Source organism: Crocuta crocuta, unplaced genomic scaffold (assembly GCF_008692635.1).
Source record: "Crocuta crocuta isolate KB4526 unplaced genomic scaffold, BGI_CrCroc_1.0 scaffold64, whole genome shotgun sequence".
NCBI lineage: Eukaryota > Metazoa > Chordata > Mammalia > Carnivora > Hyaenidae > Crocuta > Crocuta crocuta.
The window spans coordinates 13,063,293-13,080,835 of record NW_027530640.1 but is presented as its reverse complement, the minus strand read 5'-3'; the positions used below and the strand labels follow the sequence as shown (position 1 = coordinate 13,080,835).

At 42.6% G+C, this 17,543-nt stretch overlaps 1 protein-coding gene across 1 annotated transcript in view; it reads right to left on the bottom strand.

The window, feature by feature from the left end:
- Positions 1 to 581: 581 nt before the first annotated feature.
- Positions 582 to 17,543, bottom strand: part of LOC144235344 (protocadherin alpha-C2) — a 48,065-nt gene continuing 31,103 nt past the window's right edge. The window contains exon 4 of the mRNA XM_077768897.1: positions 582 to 1,186. Coding sequence (XP_077625023.1) covers positions 876 to 1,186 — 311 coding nt within the window. The 3' untranslated portion in view covers positions 582 to 875. The remainder of the gene's footprint in view (positions 1,187 to 17,543) is intronic.

The window sequence follows — 17,543 nt, the reverse complement described above, 5'->3', positions numbered from 1 at the left end:
ATAAAGTGAGGTGTTGGGGTTTTCTTTTGCTTCTGCTTTTGCATATGTGTTGGAAAAGGATTTCGCCTTTTCATAGACATTGTGTGCAAAAGAATTTTTAATAAAGTGAGCACAAGGACGCACGCAAACACATCAGATCTGCTTCTGGTGCCCTGGTTGGCCCCCGTTCAACACTGAACTGTTGGCTTGTAGGTGGAATGCAGGTTTTAGGGATAAAGACACCACAGCCCACAGCCTTGTCAGCGCGGGTGGTTTTGTCTGGTTTTGTCTGCGAAAGGGTGGCCACTGCCTCTTGAGTTGTAAGATTTAGAAAGTCTGGTCCCTTTTATTTTCACGGTCCCCCTGGATTGGCAACTCCCACTGTTTCTTTGTCTTTGTTTCCCAGCCCTCCTTGCACCAACTAGTCTCATCTGGCCCATCCCAGCCGATGACGTCTGGCACTCACGCACCCCGGTGACCACACAAACCCAGTGGCCACAGACACCCAAGCTGCTCAATCTCAAAACCTTTGAGCCTGCCCTGCAAATGTCATCAAGACAGGATCCCCGGAGCACAGGGCAGAGAGTCCAACCTCTCACTGGCGGGGCTGGGAAGCCTCTCCTTTGCGGCGGAGGAGAAAGGAAACTTGGGTCTGCTTTTTAGGTTCTGAAAACAAGCCAGAGTGGAGAGAAAGAGTTAACACCAGACTTAGTAAAGCTTTTAAGACAAAACCTGTTAAATGTGATCTACACAGACACAGGGAACTTTCTGCAGATTTCTGAGGTCTATAAGAGAGGGCTCATGGAGATAGGAGAAAGGAGTGGGGAGTTGCTACATGGGAGAGATTTGCCATTATTACAAAAACTGGCTAAGTGGCTTGTTTCCATGGGATGACCTCACTGGTCACTGTTGTCAGTCGTGCTGTTCCCTTTCTCTTTTTTTTCCTGGGTCTTGTTACCCTTCTTCTTTTTCTTCTTTTTCTTGGTCTCCTCCTTTTTGCCGAAGGTTATGAAGTCACTTTTGTCAATTTGGCTGTTAGTAGGCTCCTGCCGGATGGAGATGATTGCAGGAGATCCTGGGATAATGAATTTGTCTGGCAACTCACCGGGACCAGATTGTTTGGGGTTGCCTGGTCCATATTTAAAGGTCCAGCTGTTGCTATTGACACCAGCACCGACTGGAGGGGACACTTCTCCTGCCTCTGGTTCTGAAAGACAAAACATCACAAGTCAGTAGGAGTCATCAGACACCTTCCAGGCCGCACTAAGTGGGTAGAATACCGGGGAAGCTGCACAGACAAGCCTGCTCCCCCAGTAAATCATGGGTTATTTCTTTGAGCCTGAGGAGGGCAAGATCAGTGTTTGGAAACAATCAGGAGGGCAGATTTTTTTCACCAGAGAGTCTGGAAGTCTAATTTTCTAGGGAAATATTTTTGGTTCTTTGTGAAGAATTTCCTAAAGAATATGGTTGTGATTATTTTTCCTGGGAATAGGATGGGAAATGTACTAGATTAAAGCAGAACAGGCAATACAAGAACTAGGAATAAATTTAATCAAGGAAGTAAAAGACCTGTACTCTAAAGTCTAAGATGTTTATGGAAAAAATCGAAGAAATGACACAAATAAATGGGAAGATATTCTATGTTCATGGGTTGCAAGAATTAATACTGTTATAGAGTCAATGCAATCCTGACCAAATTTCAATGGTATTTTTCACAGAAATAGAAAATCTTAAAATCTGTATAGAACCACAGAAGACCCTAAATAGCCAAAGCAATCTTGAGAAAGTAGAACAAACCTGGAGATATCATGCTTTCTGATTTCAAGCTATATTACAAAGCTATAGTCATCAAACAATATAGTACTGGCATAAAAGCAGACATTTAGATCAATGAAACAGAATAGAGGACCCAGAGGTAAACCCATGCATGTATGGTCAATTAATTTACAACAAAGAAGGCAAGAATATAGAGTGGGGAGGGAACATTTTCTTGAGTAAATGGTTTTGGGAAAACTGGACAGCTATGTGCAAAAGAATGAAACTGGAACCCTGTCTTACACCATACACAAAAATAAACTCAAAATGGATTAAAGACTTGAACATAAGACCTGAAAGCATAAAACTCCTAAAAGAAATCATAGGCAGTTAAGTTCCTTAACATCAGTCTTTTTGAATCCAGCACGAAAAGCAAAAGTGATAAAATCAAAAATAAACAAACTACACTATGTCAAACTAAAAAGCTGCTGCCCAACAAACTAAACCATCAACAAAATGAAAAGGTAAACTACTGCATGGGAGGAAATACTTGTAAATCACATATCTGATGAGTGATTAATATCCAAAATACATAAAGAACTCATTCAATTCAACAGCAAAAGAACATACAATATGGTTTTAAAAATAGCTAGAAGATTTGAAGAGGCTTTTTTTGAATAATGACACACAACTGGCCAACAGGTACATGAAAAGTTGCCCAACATCACTAATCATCAGGGAGAGGCAAATCAAAACCACAGTGAGATATCATTTCCCACTTGTCAGAATAGCTATCATCAAAAAGACAAGAAATCACAAGTGTTGGCAAGGACGTGGAGAAAAGGGAACCTGTGTGCACTGTCAGAGGGAATGCACACTGGTGCAGCCACTATGGAAAACAGTATGGAGGTTCTTCAAAAAATTAAAAAGAGAAATACCATACAATCTAGTAATTGTACTTCTGGGTATTAATCCAAAGAAAATGAAAACACTAACTTGAAAAGATATGTTCAGTCCTATGTTCACTGTGGCATTATTTATAATAGCCAAGATAGGGAAACAACCTAGGTGTCAATAGATGGAAGAATGGATAAAGAAAATGTGGCATATATTGTAAAAATGAGTAAAAAAAAACGTTATTTAATGGAGTCAGGATGGGCACCTGGCTGGCTCAGTCCATAAGCACAGGACTCTCTTGATCTCCAGGTGGTGAGTTTAGGCTCTTTGTTGCATGTCGAGCTTAAAAAAAAGAAAAGGAGTCAGGAAGCCCTGAAGGGGGAGCTCTCTCACACATACCACTCCTGGCAGCCTGCACTGTACTGCAAGAAGGAAGATACTTTTCACACTGGACTTTTGTCACCTGCTTTTAAGACAAAAAAGGACGATCTCTTCCTGCCCCACCAACAACACAGTAACCACCACCTGAAGCCGAAAAGAAACCAGCACGATCTCAGATTCTTATTCTTTTCCAGAGAATTTTGATTGAAACAACCCTCCCCAATTTCCTCCTAAAACATAGTAAGAGGTGACTTCTCCTTTACCTCTTTGGGCTTGCCTGTGGTTTACCATAATTTGCTTGTCCAAATTGCATTCTTCTGCTATTCCCTAATAAACTCATTTTGCTGGTAAAATAACTGGCAATTTTATTTAGGTTTGGCAATATTATATAATGGAATATTATTTAGCCATAAAAAGAATGAAATCTTGCTGTTTGCAACAACATGGATGAAGTTTCAGGGCATTATTCTAAGCAAAATGAGTCAGAAAGAGAAAGACAATAATGTACAATCTTACTTATATGTGGAATCTAAAAAACAATAGTAACAAAACAAAAACAAAAAGCCAAGCTCATAGATACAGGGAACAGATTAGCGGTAGCCAGAGGCAGGATGGGGACAGGTATGTGTGAATTGGGTAAAGGTGGTCAAAAGGTACAAACTTCCAGTTATAAATAAATAAGTCATTGGGATGTAACATACAGCATGGTGACGATTTTTTCTGGGGGTTTTTGTTAGTTTTTAAAAAAGCATCTCTTCTCTTTTTAAAAAAAATGTTTTTCTTTTCTTGTTTTCATTCTGTGCTGACAGCGCAGAGCCTGATGTGGGGCTCCAACTCACAAACCATGAGATGATGACCTGAGCCACCCAGGTGCCCCAACTGTTTCTTTTTTTAAGCTTGTTTGTTTGTTTGTTTTGAGGGAAATAGAGCATGCATTATTTATTTATTTATTTATTTATTTATTTATTTATAGAGAAATACAGCATGCGCAAGCAGGGGACGGACAGAGAGAGAGGAAGAGAGAATCCTAAGCAGGCTCGGTCCTGCAGAGCCAAATGCAGGGCTTGAACTCATAAACCCTGAGACTATGACCTGAGCTGAGATCAAGAGTCAGACTCTTCACCAAGTGAGCCACTGAAGCACCCTGGTGATGATACTGCATATTTGAAAGCTGTCAAGAGAAATCTGTAAGTTCTTATCACACATACATACACACACACAAAATTCTTCTGTAACTATAGTGACAGGTGTCAATTAGACTTTATGTGGTGTTCATTTTATAATGTACACACATATCAAATCATTATATTGTATGACTGAAACTAATATATTGTTATGTGCCTGTACCTCCATAAAAAGAAAAAATATATTATTAAAGAGAAGCTTTTTCATAAAAAGAAACAAACAAAAACAACAACAAAAGACCTGAGGTTGTAAGAGCTATTGTAAACAGGGCATTTCTTGGAACAATTAGTGCTGTTAACTTTTTGGAGCCTTTCTACAATGAAAGACACCCTGGGCATTTGTTATTATAATCACAAAGTGAAATACTTGAATCTCATTTGATGTCAGGTAGTACACTACTGGTTTCTCAAACCAGTTCTAAAGACCTCTGGGGGTCTCCTGTGTTCTTGCTTAGAATTTTTTAAATGGAGGTTTCAATAATGATGGTAACATAAGAGGCAGCTGACATTTGTAGACTCTGGGGTATGTGAATAACAACCCCCCAAACAGAACTGCCAAGAGATTTCAGAACCCTTGTCTGCAATTATAGTCAAAATACTTTAATTGTTTTCAGGTAATGGGGGGAAAACTTAAACTAGAGGTACATGATACAGTTTCAGATGGAAGAAGGATGAAGTTGGGGGGTAGGCAGGGAGATAGGCAGTAAAGGAAGGAGGAGGGGGAGAAGCAGCAGCAGCAGCAGCAGCAAATTAGTGTGTGAATTAGAGAAAACTTTGGCTACAAATGTATTTTGACACCTACTCTGTCCAAAACAAAAGATGAATTGGTGGAATCAATTATTTGATCCTAACTGTATCACAGTAATCTTGAAGGGTGGTGGGATGAAGCAGAGAAGAGATGGGAAGATGTGTGGGTACAGACGAATGCTATCTAGTATAGAAAAATGGAACCCTGTTGTAAATATGGTCCTGTTTGGGTACAGCTCTGGGAGCCAGCCTTACTTTCCCTCAGTATGCTCAGAGTCTAGTTGGGACAGACACTCAAGCAATTATAAGGCAGTTGGATAAATACAATGACCAAGGTACATGAGAAGTGTTATGGGATTCCAGAGGAGAAAATTATTAATTATACTTGAGAAAGTCAAAGGAGATTCCAGAAGAGAGATGAAATTTGCACTGGGTATGGGGGAAATTATTATGTATCCACAGGGGTTTTCAATGCAAGACTTCCCCAAGAGTCTAGCTAGAAGACAACATGATAAAGGACATCAATGACTTCTAGAAGAGTAGAGGTCAGAGCCAGAGAGGAAGAGTAATGGTCTTCCCGTGTAAAGTAATCCCAACAGCCACGACACTGAAACCCTTTGACATCACAGTAGCATGCATGTATCTGACACTGCTCCTTGGGTGTAATCCTGGAAAGTTCTGCCAGATAAACCATTTATGTTTGATTGCAGTTTCAGTTTCTCTGCATCTGCCATTTCCATCTCCTGACCTGTCACTTCCCTATCTCCTCTCATCTGGCATCCTTAGACACTACTTCTCTAACACTGCTCATGTCAAGCTCACTAATCACGTTACTGCCAAAGCCAGTGGTCACATTTTAGTCTGCACTGTAGTGAACCTTTTGGCGGTACCTGTCTGCCCCTTCAGGAGACACTTATTTTTATGAGTTCCTTGTCAAACCATTCTCTTGAACTTTCTTTTGGCCCTAGATCTCTTCTTTGTCTTCACTCCTTTCGAGGTCTCAGCCATATTCAGGGGTATATATACTGTCCAAATATGCTTATGAGATACAGATTTATATTTGGAGCCCGTATCCCTCTGCGCTCCAATCTTATATCTCCAAATGCCTATCCTATATCTATTCTGGAAAGTCTCATGGGGCATCTCAAGCGGAAAGAACTCTTGATTCCTCTCCTCTATTCCTTTCTAAATCTCTCCAGTCTCAATAAATGGCATTCCATTCACCTTAATGCTCAAGCCAGAAACTTCAGAGCCATTCTCCACTTTTTTTTCTATTCTCCATTCTCCACTTACCGTATATCAAGACCTGTCATTCCTGCCTCCTAAATATACCTTGACTTTGTCCTCTTCTCCCCATATAAACTGTCACTACCTTTTTTTCAGGGCACCATTACCTTGAATGTGAATTACAGCAATAGGTTCTTCCTTGTCCAGCCTGCTTTGACTTTTGCTTCTCTCTAGCCCTCCACCCAGAAGCCACAGTCAGCTTCATTCCTTAAGTTTTTCTCCCTTTTTTAAAAACTGAAATATAGCATACACACAGTAAAATCCTTTAAAAATAGGAACCAGATTACATCACTCCTGTGCTTAAAATTATGCAGAGGCTTTCGACTGCCTTAACCAAAAAATAAAATAAAAATCAAACTCCCTAACATGGTTTATAAGGCCCTTCAATAATCTGATATTTTTTACCCTCCAATCTCATCTCCCTGTCACCACTATCCTCTGGCCACACAGGCCCTCTTTGAGGTCCTCAGACACCTCTTGGGATTTTTTTTGCCTCAAGGCCTGTATGCACACAGTTTCCTTTTGGCTAGAAATGATCTTCCCTCCATTCTTAGCAGGGCTCCTCATTCTTCAAGTCTGTGCCCAAATGTAACCCCCTTGCTGAGGTGTTGTATGACCCTCCCGGCCAAGCAGCAACCCCCTTCATCTGTATCTGTCACTGCAACATCCACAGAGGCAGAAACATCCAGTTTCATTCACCAGTACCTAAGCAGTGTCTAGCACAATTTCTGGCCCATAACAGGTGTTTAAATAAATACTTGCTGGGCAGGTGAATTCGAGGACCGGTGGGAGAAGCAGCAGCTCCTCCAGCTGATCCAACAGCCCTCCACTGACTGCACTCACTGCCGCTTGTCCCTAAAGACAGTGAAGTGATGCGTGTAAAGTGCGAAGCCTGATCGCCAGCACAATGTAAGAGCCCAATAAATTGAACCACATATGGGCAACTATATATGGAACAGCTCTTGGGGCCAGGAAGGCAGGTTAAGAATATATTGCAAATTTAGCTCAAGTACCAGCAGGCAGTAGGGAAACGAAGCAAGGGACTTTCGGCTCTCCCCCATCCCTTTCCCTACAACATGCTTCCCTGGCAGAGTGGACCCTACAGCTCTGTGGACTTGGGGCCACAGATGTTTTTTCCCTGAGACTAAGACTAATTTCTTTGAGCCATCAGAGATGAATCTGCACCTGAGCCCAGCCAGAATCTGCCTGTTTACCTTTAAAATACAGGCCCTGTCCTTGAGAGACAAAAGCAAGGCAGGTGTTTAAAAGTCCGGGGTTTGGTGTTTCAATACCACTCAGGGGTCTCTCACGAAGCCCAGGATGGAAATTTTTTCCAACCACAGCCAGGACTCTGCATGAGACCTCAGGACTGTCATCTGGAGACGCAGAACTCAGAGATGTCTTTATCTTGCAGAATTAAAGGACATTAAAGGCTATGTCTGTTGGGCAAGGGAGCCCCTCACAGCAGGACTGCTAAGAGTTAATGAGCTGCTTTTACTTGTCACTGAGCTTGTTGGCCTTGGTCTTGGTTGGTCTGATTCAGCCTTAACTCCAAGAAGCAATCAGAGATCCATTCCAGTGCATCTTCCTCCTATCCAGCTTCGGCGGAGCAGAATGAAATCTGGTTTCTCGACTCCCTCACAGACCATTGCGACAAACCTGTTCTGGTTGATGTGAAGCAAACATCTCTGAGGGCTCATTCAGGTGAATTAAGAGCTTCAGAATCTGACAAACAACATTTACTGACCTCCTAACCTTGAGTCCCTCTTGACCGAGAGCACTAAAGACCCTTGGCCATATTCGCCTATAAAATGCTGTGATTTGGGGGGCAGAATCAAGGAGACGCTCCCCTTTAAAGAAGATGAGAAAGGAAGACACCCCAGAGCAGTACCAGCAAATAGTCAATCAAGGGAATGTTTCCTCTTTTCCTCTTCCCTCTCCTGTGACTTTCCACAAGTCCATCCCCACTGGTCCCAGGGAACCTAGCTTACTGGCAAGGACAAGACTGACATGAAGTCAAGACTATTAGGGGGGCACCTGATGGCTCAGTCAGTTAAGTTTCCAACTCCCAATTTTGGCTTAGGTCATGATCTCACAGTTCAAGCACCGCATCAGTCTCTGCACTGGCAGTGAGAAGCCTGCTTGGGATCTCTCTCTCTACCCACCCTCCAACCCCCAGCATCTCTCTCGCTCTCAAAATAAATTAAAAAAATAAATCAATAAGCTCTAAGACTCTGTCAGAGCCTAGAAAGGGGATTGCAGGTATATATCAAGCAGATAGGGGACTGAATCCTTAGGCAGAGTCCATCCCTGACATTCAGATTACAAGCCAATGAGTTTTAAAAGCTTTAATAGAATATAATCATCATTACAGCAAATAGTTTTGCCTTTTATTTCCTTTTTTGGTATTGGCTGACTTCTCCACCATAGGTAGGAATACATTTAAAAGTCAGAACAACATATTTATTTTTAAAAATGCATAACGATCTGCAACTTAAAAAGCTGCCCTCTGGGGCACCTGGGTGGCTCAGTTGGTTAAGCACTTGACTTCAGCTCAGGTAATGATCTCATGGTTTAGGAGTTAAAGCCCCAAGTTGGGCTTTGGGCTCTGCACTGATAGCACAGAACCTACCTGGAATTCTCTCTCTCTGTCCCTCCCCCACTCACACTTTCTCTCTCTCAAAATAAATAAACTTAAAAAAAAAAAACAAAACTGCTAGCAGCTTTTTCCACCCACAGGTCCTATCCCCATACTTTAATAAAATCACCTTTTTGCATAAAAAACAAAATCAGAACCGAAACAAAACAAAAAACCCTGCCCTCTGGAGGTAGCTAGCCACTTCATTTAATCGTATAAAGCCATGTTAGACACTTCTCTTAGGCACTGCCCAGGATCTTTTTGGCAACATCCAACTTTCCTCTTTGATAAAGGAACTCTGGCCAGAGTTTGGCATCAGGGATTAAGAAAGAGTGGGTCTGGAGGCTTTGCCAAAGCACATAGTGGGGAAGGCCCTGAATAGAGTGCAGCAAATGCCAGCCTTGTGAACTTACCCCCAACCCCTTTTCTGAACACCTTTGGGCAGTCAGCTGAGGCCAGCAGAGGTTTTTCTGATTTTAATTTATTTTCCCCAACAGAACAACACCAAGTCATTTTGGCCAAGGATAGTACTTTGAGGAAAGCTCTTGGAGGGGCACAGGCTGGAGTATGTTGGGGAGTGTTAAGTTCTCTTTTCCTCTGGTGATCTTGCTTTTGCTCTTCTGAACTTGAGAGTTCGCCCTGACTCTATCTTTCTTTTTTTTTTTTTTGACTCTTTCTTTCAAAATACAAAATCTTGGGCAATTTACATAAGTATTTCTTTTTTTTTTCCAATGTTTTTTTATTTATTTCTGAGAGAGAGAAAGACAGCGTGAGCAGGGGAGGGTCAGAGAGAGAGGAAGACACAGAATCTGAAGCAGGCTCCAGGCTCTCAGCTGTCAGCACAGAGCCCAACACAGGGCTTGAAGCCACGAACCGTGAGATCATGACCTGAGCCAAAGTCAGATGCTTAACCGACTGAGCCACCCAGGCGCCCCTACATAAGTATTTCTGAAACACAGCTTCCTCATCCATAAAATGGAGATGATAGCCTTCCTGTCTAGTCTACACCACAGGATTCTGGATGTATATAATAATTTCGGTGTTCTTCCTAGGTGCGTGCCACTGGGCTAAGCAGACCTGTGTGCGATATAATTTCTGCTCCTCACAAGAACCATATGAAGTAAATATTACTAATATCCATGTCTGTTTTATAAAAGAAAAGACTAAGGACCAGTAGTCTTCCTGTTACTAACTGGAAGAGACTAGGACCGGATGTAACCTAGGCAGCCTTACTCCACCATATCCTGAGCTGTACCTGAAGACCCTTTGAAAACCCCGAATCACTATACAAATGTAGCGATTACTTTGATTATATTTGTTTTTGCCACCATTTGAGAGACAGAGGTACAACCACTAAGCTAGAATAAACTGAAAGAAGGAACAGAAGCTGGGGGCGGGGCATGGATGCAGGAGTGACAAGCTCAGGAAAATCACAGCCCATTCTGCAGGGTTCAGCCCTCCTCTTACCTCCCCATTCATCCCTTTGTTGCCATCTTTGGAATTTGGTCCTAAGGTTAATAAAGAGCTTCCAGAAAACCCATCTTTTTGATTAAAGCCCAGGCTGTCTTGCCAAGACAGCACTCTGGAGCCTGCCTACCTCCCACTCCGCTAGGTCAGTGCAGCCAGCAAAGGCTATTAAATGATTACAGCCATTTCCGGCCCAGCCAGACAGCTCCCCTGGATTGCTCGTTCTCTGGCTGGGGCTGCCGCTGCTGCCTCTGGCTGCCCAGGGAAAAGTCAGAGCACGGAAGGTTTTGCAGATTCTGGGTTTGCAGATGAACATCCAGGCTTTCTGCGCAGTGACACACCACTTATCCTCCTTCCATGATTCCTCTCCCCACTGGAGCTTGCCACTACAGCTTCAAGCAGCTATGATTTTGTTTACACCCTCACGAGCAACCATTTCATCTGTCTCTCAGTGTGAGAGTGTGTGTGTGTGTGTGTGTGTGTGTGTGTGTGTGTGTGTGAGAACTCGGCAGATTGCAGAATCATACACACTCAGTCTGACCAAAAGGCAAAAACCATCCGCCATCAAAACTGCTGAAAGACCTAGCTGTTAAGCATCCCTAGCTCTTTCCCCACCCCCATCCTACCATCTGTGGGGTTTGTGGGCTGCCTGAACAAGCTCCGCCTCTTCTCACTCACTCAGCCTTTATGAATTGGGCTATGTTAATCTGAGTAATTACAGCCCACAAAACGCAGGAGAACCGTAGTCTGCAACTCAAATCCTGTTCAGGATCAGAGAGACAGGGAGAAAGCTCCAACCACCTGGGCTAGCATTTCCACTATTTCCCCACTAGTCCTTAGGCCTTCAAATGTCAGTGGAAGGAATTTTCCCAGGAAACAAGACAATGTAAAAATATACGGTGTGTTCTCTGTTAGGACCTTAGGCTCTATAATCGGAATAGTAGGTTTAAATATGGCTACACCATATATATTACGTGATGTCCAGCAAATCATTTACTATCTCAATTTTCATGTGTAAAGGAGATAATAGCACTTCATAGGGTTGTTGCAGGATTAAATGTAATTATCCTTATGGAGCATAAAACACAGTGCATGGCACAAAGTAAAAACTCATTACATTTTACTTGTTAGATCACAGCAGCATAAGATTTAGTCACTTAGGGAATACTGATAAATTGTTTATTAAAGGTCAGGCATTTTATTATGGTGTTTGCACATGCATACACACACACACACACACACACACAGTCCCTGTAATAAATAATTGTTATAAAAATAATTGTTATAAAAAGGATTTCCAGGGTGCCTGGGTGGCTCAGTAGAGTCTCCGATTCTTGATCTCAGCTCAAGTCTTGAGTTGTGAGTTCAAGCCCCACGCTGGGCTCCGCTCTGGGCATGGAGCCTACTTTGGGGGAGAAAAAAAGGTTTTCCATTTTATATGTAAGGAAACTGAAGGCTTAAATGACAGCAAGGTCTTTTGCCCTGAATCACACAGGGATTTAGTAATAAAGCTGAAAAATTCTTCTCATTTGGACTCCCCCGCTCAATAATCAATTTGTGATTATTATTTTATTTCTGTGAAGCCTTCGGGATGAGGGAGGAGACAGAGTTGAGCTCACTCACAGGGCTAGCAGTCTGACCCCTAGAGTAGCAGGGAGGGGATGATGTGAGTATGAAGCGAAGCAGGCTGATCTGAATCCACTCCCCAAAGGCTGCCACTCCTGGGTGTTCCGCAGGCTTGGGGTGGGGGGGAGGATGGGGGTTGGCTGTGTGATCTGCAAGGAGATTTTGTGGCTATTTGTTGCCTCAGGCCACAGCTGGGCTAATTTTCAGTAATCTTGGAGCGGAAGAGATAAATACAGTGGCATATTTTTAAAGCCACAGCTCTTGCTTTGTGCCCAAAATAACTCTACCATTTCTAGGTTAAGAGTATAAAGACATCATGTGAACACAGATTCACAAATTGGAATGGGTGGTATCAAATCTTCCAAGCTCTCCAGTCAGCTAAAAAAAAAAATCAATAATATTTCTTTCCATGACCCCCTAACCTAGCAGGGCTCAAGCTGCATGGTTTTCTGTACCTTATTCCTGGTTGCTAGAGTCCCCCACAGTCCAGGGAGGGCAGTTTCCCCTTAGAGTCTACTTCTTACAATGTCCCCAGCCTCAGCCAGCTGTTATAACCTAGGGCTAGCAAAATGCTGAAAATGAACGTTTGGGGGAAACAAAGATTTGAGATTTGCAATCTCAGCTTTATCACCTATTTGTTGTGTAACCTAGAGCAAGTCCCTAGGCCTCTCAGCCTGCATTCTTTCATATGTAAAACAGAGATAACAATATCCATCTAATGGGACTGTGAGCATTAAAAGGACACAGTGCTCGTAAATCACACAGAACAATGCCTGGCACACAGAAACCGAAATAGAGGATAGGTATTATTACAAGGTAGTGTTCCTCCAGGGAACCGGACTCCCTGCCCACCCCACCCCCCAACAATTTATTCCTGGATGCAGTACTTCCAGAAACTCTCTTTTCCAGGGGCCCTCCTACCATCTGGTTCTGCCTCTCCCAAGGATCATTAAAGAAGTCTAGATGTGAAGTTTTCCTTCTTAGAACTGGTTGCTAGGTAGGGAGCCATTCTCCAGAGCCCTCTGAAGCAGGTGGGAAGGAGGCAACTTAGACACATGGGATCTACTATGGAGGAGGTATCAAAAGAAATAGGGGGTGCCTGGGTGCCTGGGTGCTTCAGTCGGTTAAGCGTCTGACTGCAGCTCAGGTCCTGATCTCACGGCTGTCGAGTTCGAGCCCCACGTTGGGGGCTCTGTGCTGACAGCTCAGAATCCAGAGCCCGCCTCGGATTCTGTGTCTCCTCTCTCTCTGCCCCTCCCCCACTCACGGTCTGTCTCTCCCTCAAAAATAAATGCACATTAAAAAATTTTTTTATTATTATGTTTATTTTTTTTGACAGAGAGAGAGACACACAGAGTGCAAGTGGGGGAGGGGCAGAGAGACAGGGAGACACAGAATCCAAAGCAGGCTCCAGGCTCTGAGGCCTTCAGTGCAGAGCCCAACGCGGGGCTCGAACCCACGAGTATGATCTCATGACTTGAGCCGAAGTCGAGGCTCAACCGACTGAGCCACCTAGGCACCCCTAAGTAATGTTTTAAAAAAAGACTTAGGTTCAAATCACAGCTCTGGCATTCTGCGTTCCAGTATTTTCTACTATACTACTTGGGTGAACCAGATTAGTTTCTTCACAGCCAGCATGGATACAGTAGCTACTCCATGAGGCACTGTTATGCAACTAAATTTATTTATTACATACAATAAACTAGACATTGTGCTAGGAATTGGGGATAGAGATATGAATAATATTAGGACCGAGTTAAAGTGAAGAAAAAGATAAATAAATGGAATAAATACAATATTGTTTTAAGGGAAAGGGGACTTCAACTACCTTCACTGTGACCTCAGTCTGTACTTTCTAACTGCTTGAGTTCTTCTTTCCAGCTTATCTTTACCAGCGGACAAAGCCTTCACTGACAGGAAGTGAAACTGCCCCCGCAAGCATTAACTACCCCTGCTCTGACTCCAGCAAGATCCTGCATGATTGACCCCAAGACAGTGATCGAGCCAACCTTTACTGCCCAGCACTTGCACCCACCGACCTTGGTCCCACACTTTCCTTATGTAAACCTGGACGTCTTGTCACTCTGGAGACCATCTTTGAGACGCTGGTCTGCTGCCTTCCTGGTGTTGGCCTCACTGAACTACATCCCCGTCTTGTTTCACCGCCACTCCTCTCTCGGCCTTTGGATTCTGTCAGTGGCGTGTGGCTGAACCTCGTCTGTTTGGGACGCTCTGGAGCCAGGCTCTTGCACCTCCGTGCCCCGGTTATTACATAAGGAATAAACAAGATAGAGGAACTCTGGCACGAAGATAAACTTTCTAGAGACAGTGTGTACAGGGGTTAAGAGCACTGACTCAGAAGTTAATGAGCCCTGGTTCAGATCTTGTTCTTCCCACTTAATTACATAGATATGTGACCTTTCCTAACCCTAGGTGCCTCAGTTTCCTAAGCATTAAAATGGGGATAATAACAGAGGTGTCTGGGTGGCTCAGTCCATTAAGCATCCCACTTTGGCTCAGGTCATGATCTCACATTTCGTGGGTTCGAGCCCTGTGTCAGGTTCTGTGCTGACAGCTCAGAGCCTGGAGCGTGCTTCAGAGTCTGTATCTCCCTCCTATCTGCCCCTCCCACGCTCACACTCTTGTCTCTTGCTCAAAAATAAAAATAAACATTTAAAAAAGACTCATCTCTGGGGGTGGGTATACAGAGTAAAAGACATAGATAATACATGTACGGTAGTTAGAACAGTACCTGGCTGAAACAGTACCTGGTTTAAGTGCTCAATACAGGTAAGCTATTACTATTATTATTCACAAATAAATCCTCTCATATCTCTGCTCCAGGATTCTCAAGCCTGACAGCTAAGTCCCTTGATGGTGGGATGGCTAACTTAAGTGATTCAGTGACAGAGAGTACTGGCTAGGGGTGGAGTCAGAGGGAAGTGTATAACAAATGCAGTCCAATCCTAGTTAAGAGTATGCCAATTTGATATTTTCATACCCTATAACCCAGGAATCCCACTTCTGGAGACACAATATACATAAGATATATGTATAAGAATATATATTGCATTGTTTAAAAAACAGATACCAATAGGAAACTGGATAAATAATAATATGGGCATACAATATAATATGTCCTTATTAAAGAAAAACAAGGTGAATCTGTTTGTACTGATTTGGAAAGATGTTTGTTTTAAAAAAAAAAGCTGTATACTAATATGTATAATATCTCATTTTCTGCTTTTCGAAAACTGACTTCTTTTTTATTAAGCCAAAAACATTCAGGGGTGCCTGGCTGGCTCAACTGGTAGAGCATGTGACTCTTGATCTCAGAGGTGTAAGGTTGAGTCCCATGTTGGATGTAGAGATTCCTTAAAAATTAAAATCCTTTTTTAAAAATCATTTATCAATTATGTGATTAAAATTATTTTGGGGGTGCCTAGGTGGCTCAGTCAGTTGAGTGTCCGACTCTTGATTTTGGCTCAGGTAGTGATCCTGGGGTGATGCAAGGCCCTGCTTTGGCCTTGGCACTGAGCATGGGTCCTGTTTAAGATTCTCTTTGCCCTTTCCCTGCTCATGCATGTATGCTCTTTCTCTCACAAATAAAAAAAAAGTATTTTGAAAAATATCTGGAAGACTGAATCCTAGGGTAAACTATGGATTTTGGGTAATAGTGCATGTCAATGAAGTTTCATCGATTGTAACAAATAGACCACTCTGGTGCTGGGTCTCCATAGTGGGTAAGGCTGTATGGGTGTGGGGACAGGGCTACATGGGAAGCCTTCTGTACCTTCTGCTCAGTTTTGCCATGAACCTACAACTGCTAAAAAAATAAAGTTTATTAACCTAAAAAAATATTTGGAGGGTATACACAAAACTGTTAACAGTGGTTCCCTCAAAGAAGAGGAGTAGGATTGAGGGAAACTTGAATATTCTCATGCAAATGATTTCATATTCATATCAATAATATAATTACATGTTATTTTATAATACAATACTTAGAACTTTATATTTATAAAAAAGCTGGGGGATACACACTAAACTATTGCTAGTGGTTACTTCCTGGGAGTATGACTGGAGATAGGAGGTAAGGTACTACTCATTTTATTTTAGTTTTGTGCAGATTTAATTTGTCAGAATCTTTGGCCCTTTATAATTAAATCAGAGAGAGAGAGGGAAAGAGAGATTAAAAATATGACTAACCCAGCCACTATTGAATCAGCTGTAAATTCAAAAACTAGCTGTGACAAAACATCAGTGTCCCAGATAGTCTGGACCCGGGATCAGCGACATGATTTGCAGGGCCCATACAAAATTATTAAGTCCTACAAGATGGCAACAGCATAATATTAAACCAAGAAACCCTTCTAAGTGCAAGGCCCCATGAAGCAGCCTTGTCTGGACCCAAGAGACCAGTGCTGGGCCCCCTTCAGCACCACAGCTTGAGAGGGACTCTTCCTAGAGCTTCCACGCTGCCTGTCCCACCTGACATTGTGAGGCATAATCATTTCACCCGAGAGTAAAACTGCTTCTTGGTTTGGTTGGGTTTTCAAACTTTTCGTCTCTACCCTTCCCCCTTACTTTGTCGCAATCTGTGCTTCTTAAAATTTGGCAGCAATCCCAGGCTCTGTGTTGCTGTGTCACTTCTCAGCCTTGAGAAACCATTTCTAGACAAGCAGTGATCTCCCTGCACTGAGAGTATAAAATGGAGGTGCTGTCAGAACACTGAAGTAGGAAGAGGGCAAGAGAATGAATGTCGTCTGGGGAAAACCGGCTCCATCACCACTATTCCCCTACTTTGCACTTCTATATAATTTCATTTAATTCAGTAAAACCATTTTTTAAAATGTTTATTTATTTATCTTGAAAGAGAGAGTAAGAAAGCATGCACAGGGGAGGAGCAGAGAGACAGGGAGAGAGAGAATCCCAACAAGGCTCCACATTCAGCACAGAGCCCAACACAGGGCTCAATCCCATGATCATGAGATAAAGACCTGACTCTTGAGCTGAAATCAAGAGTCAGATGCTCAACCGACTGAGACCCTCAGCTATCCCTTAGCAAAACCATTTTGGATCCTATTTACTGTGTGCCAGGCATTGTGCTAAGTGCCAGGAATATTAAACTGAATAAATGATTATATTTTTGAATGCTTACCATGAGCTAATCACTACACTAAGCATTCTGCAAGCACTGTCTCATTTAATCCTTATAGTAGCCAATGGTCTTTCCTCTTTCGCACACTAATAAATCTGAGGCACAATGACTGAGTGGTACAACAGGGACCCGAGGCACTGTCCAATGCTATGCTGCCTTCTTTAAGAAGCAAACCAAAGCAAAATTTAAACAAACATGGCCTTTACTCTCCACATTTTCTCAGACAACATCAGATCAAGTCCACCAGAATTAGCTTTGACCATTTCCAAGGCCAGTCTTTATTTATTTATTATTATTTTTAAAAATGCTGCAATCACCTCCATTTTTGGTTCCACATTTCTAGACATTCAAAGTTTCCAATCCTACTAGAACTGAAAAATAAATTTAGTAAGGTCTCAGGATACAAAATCAACATACAGAAATC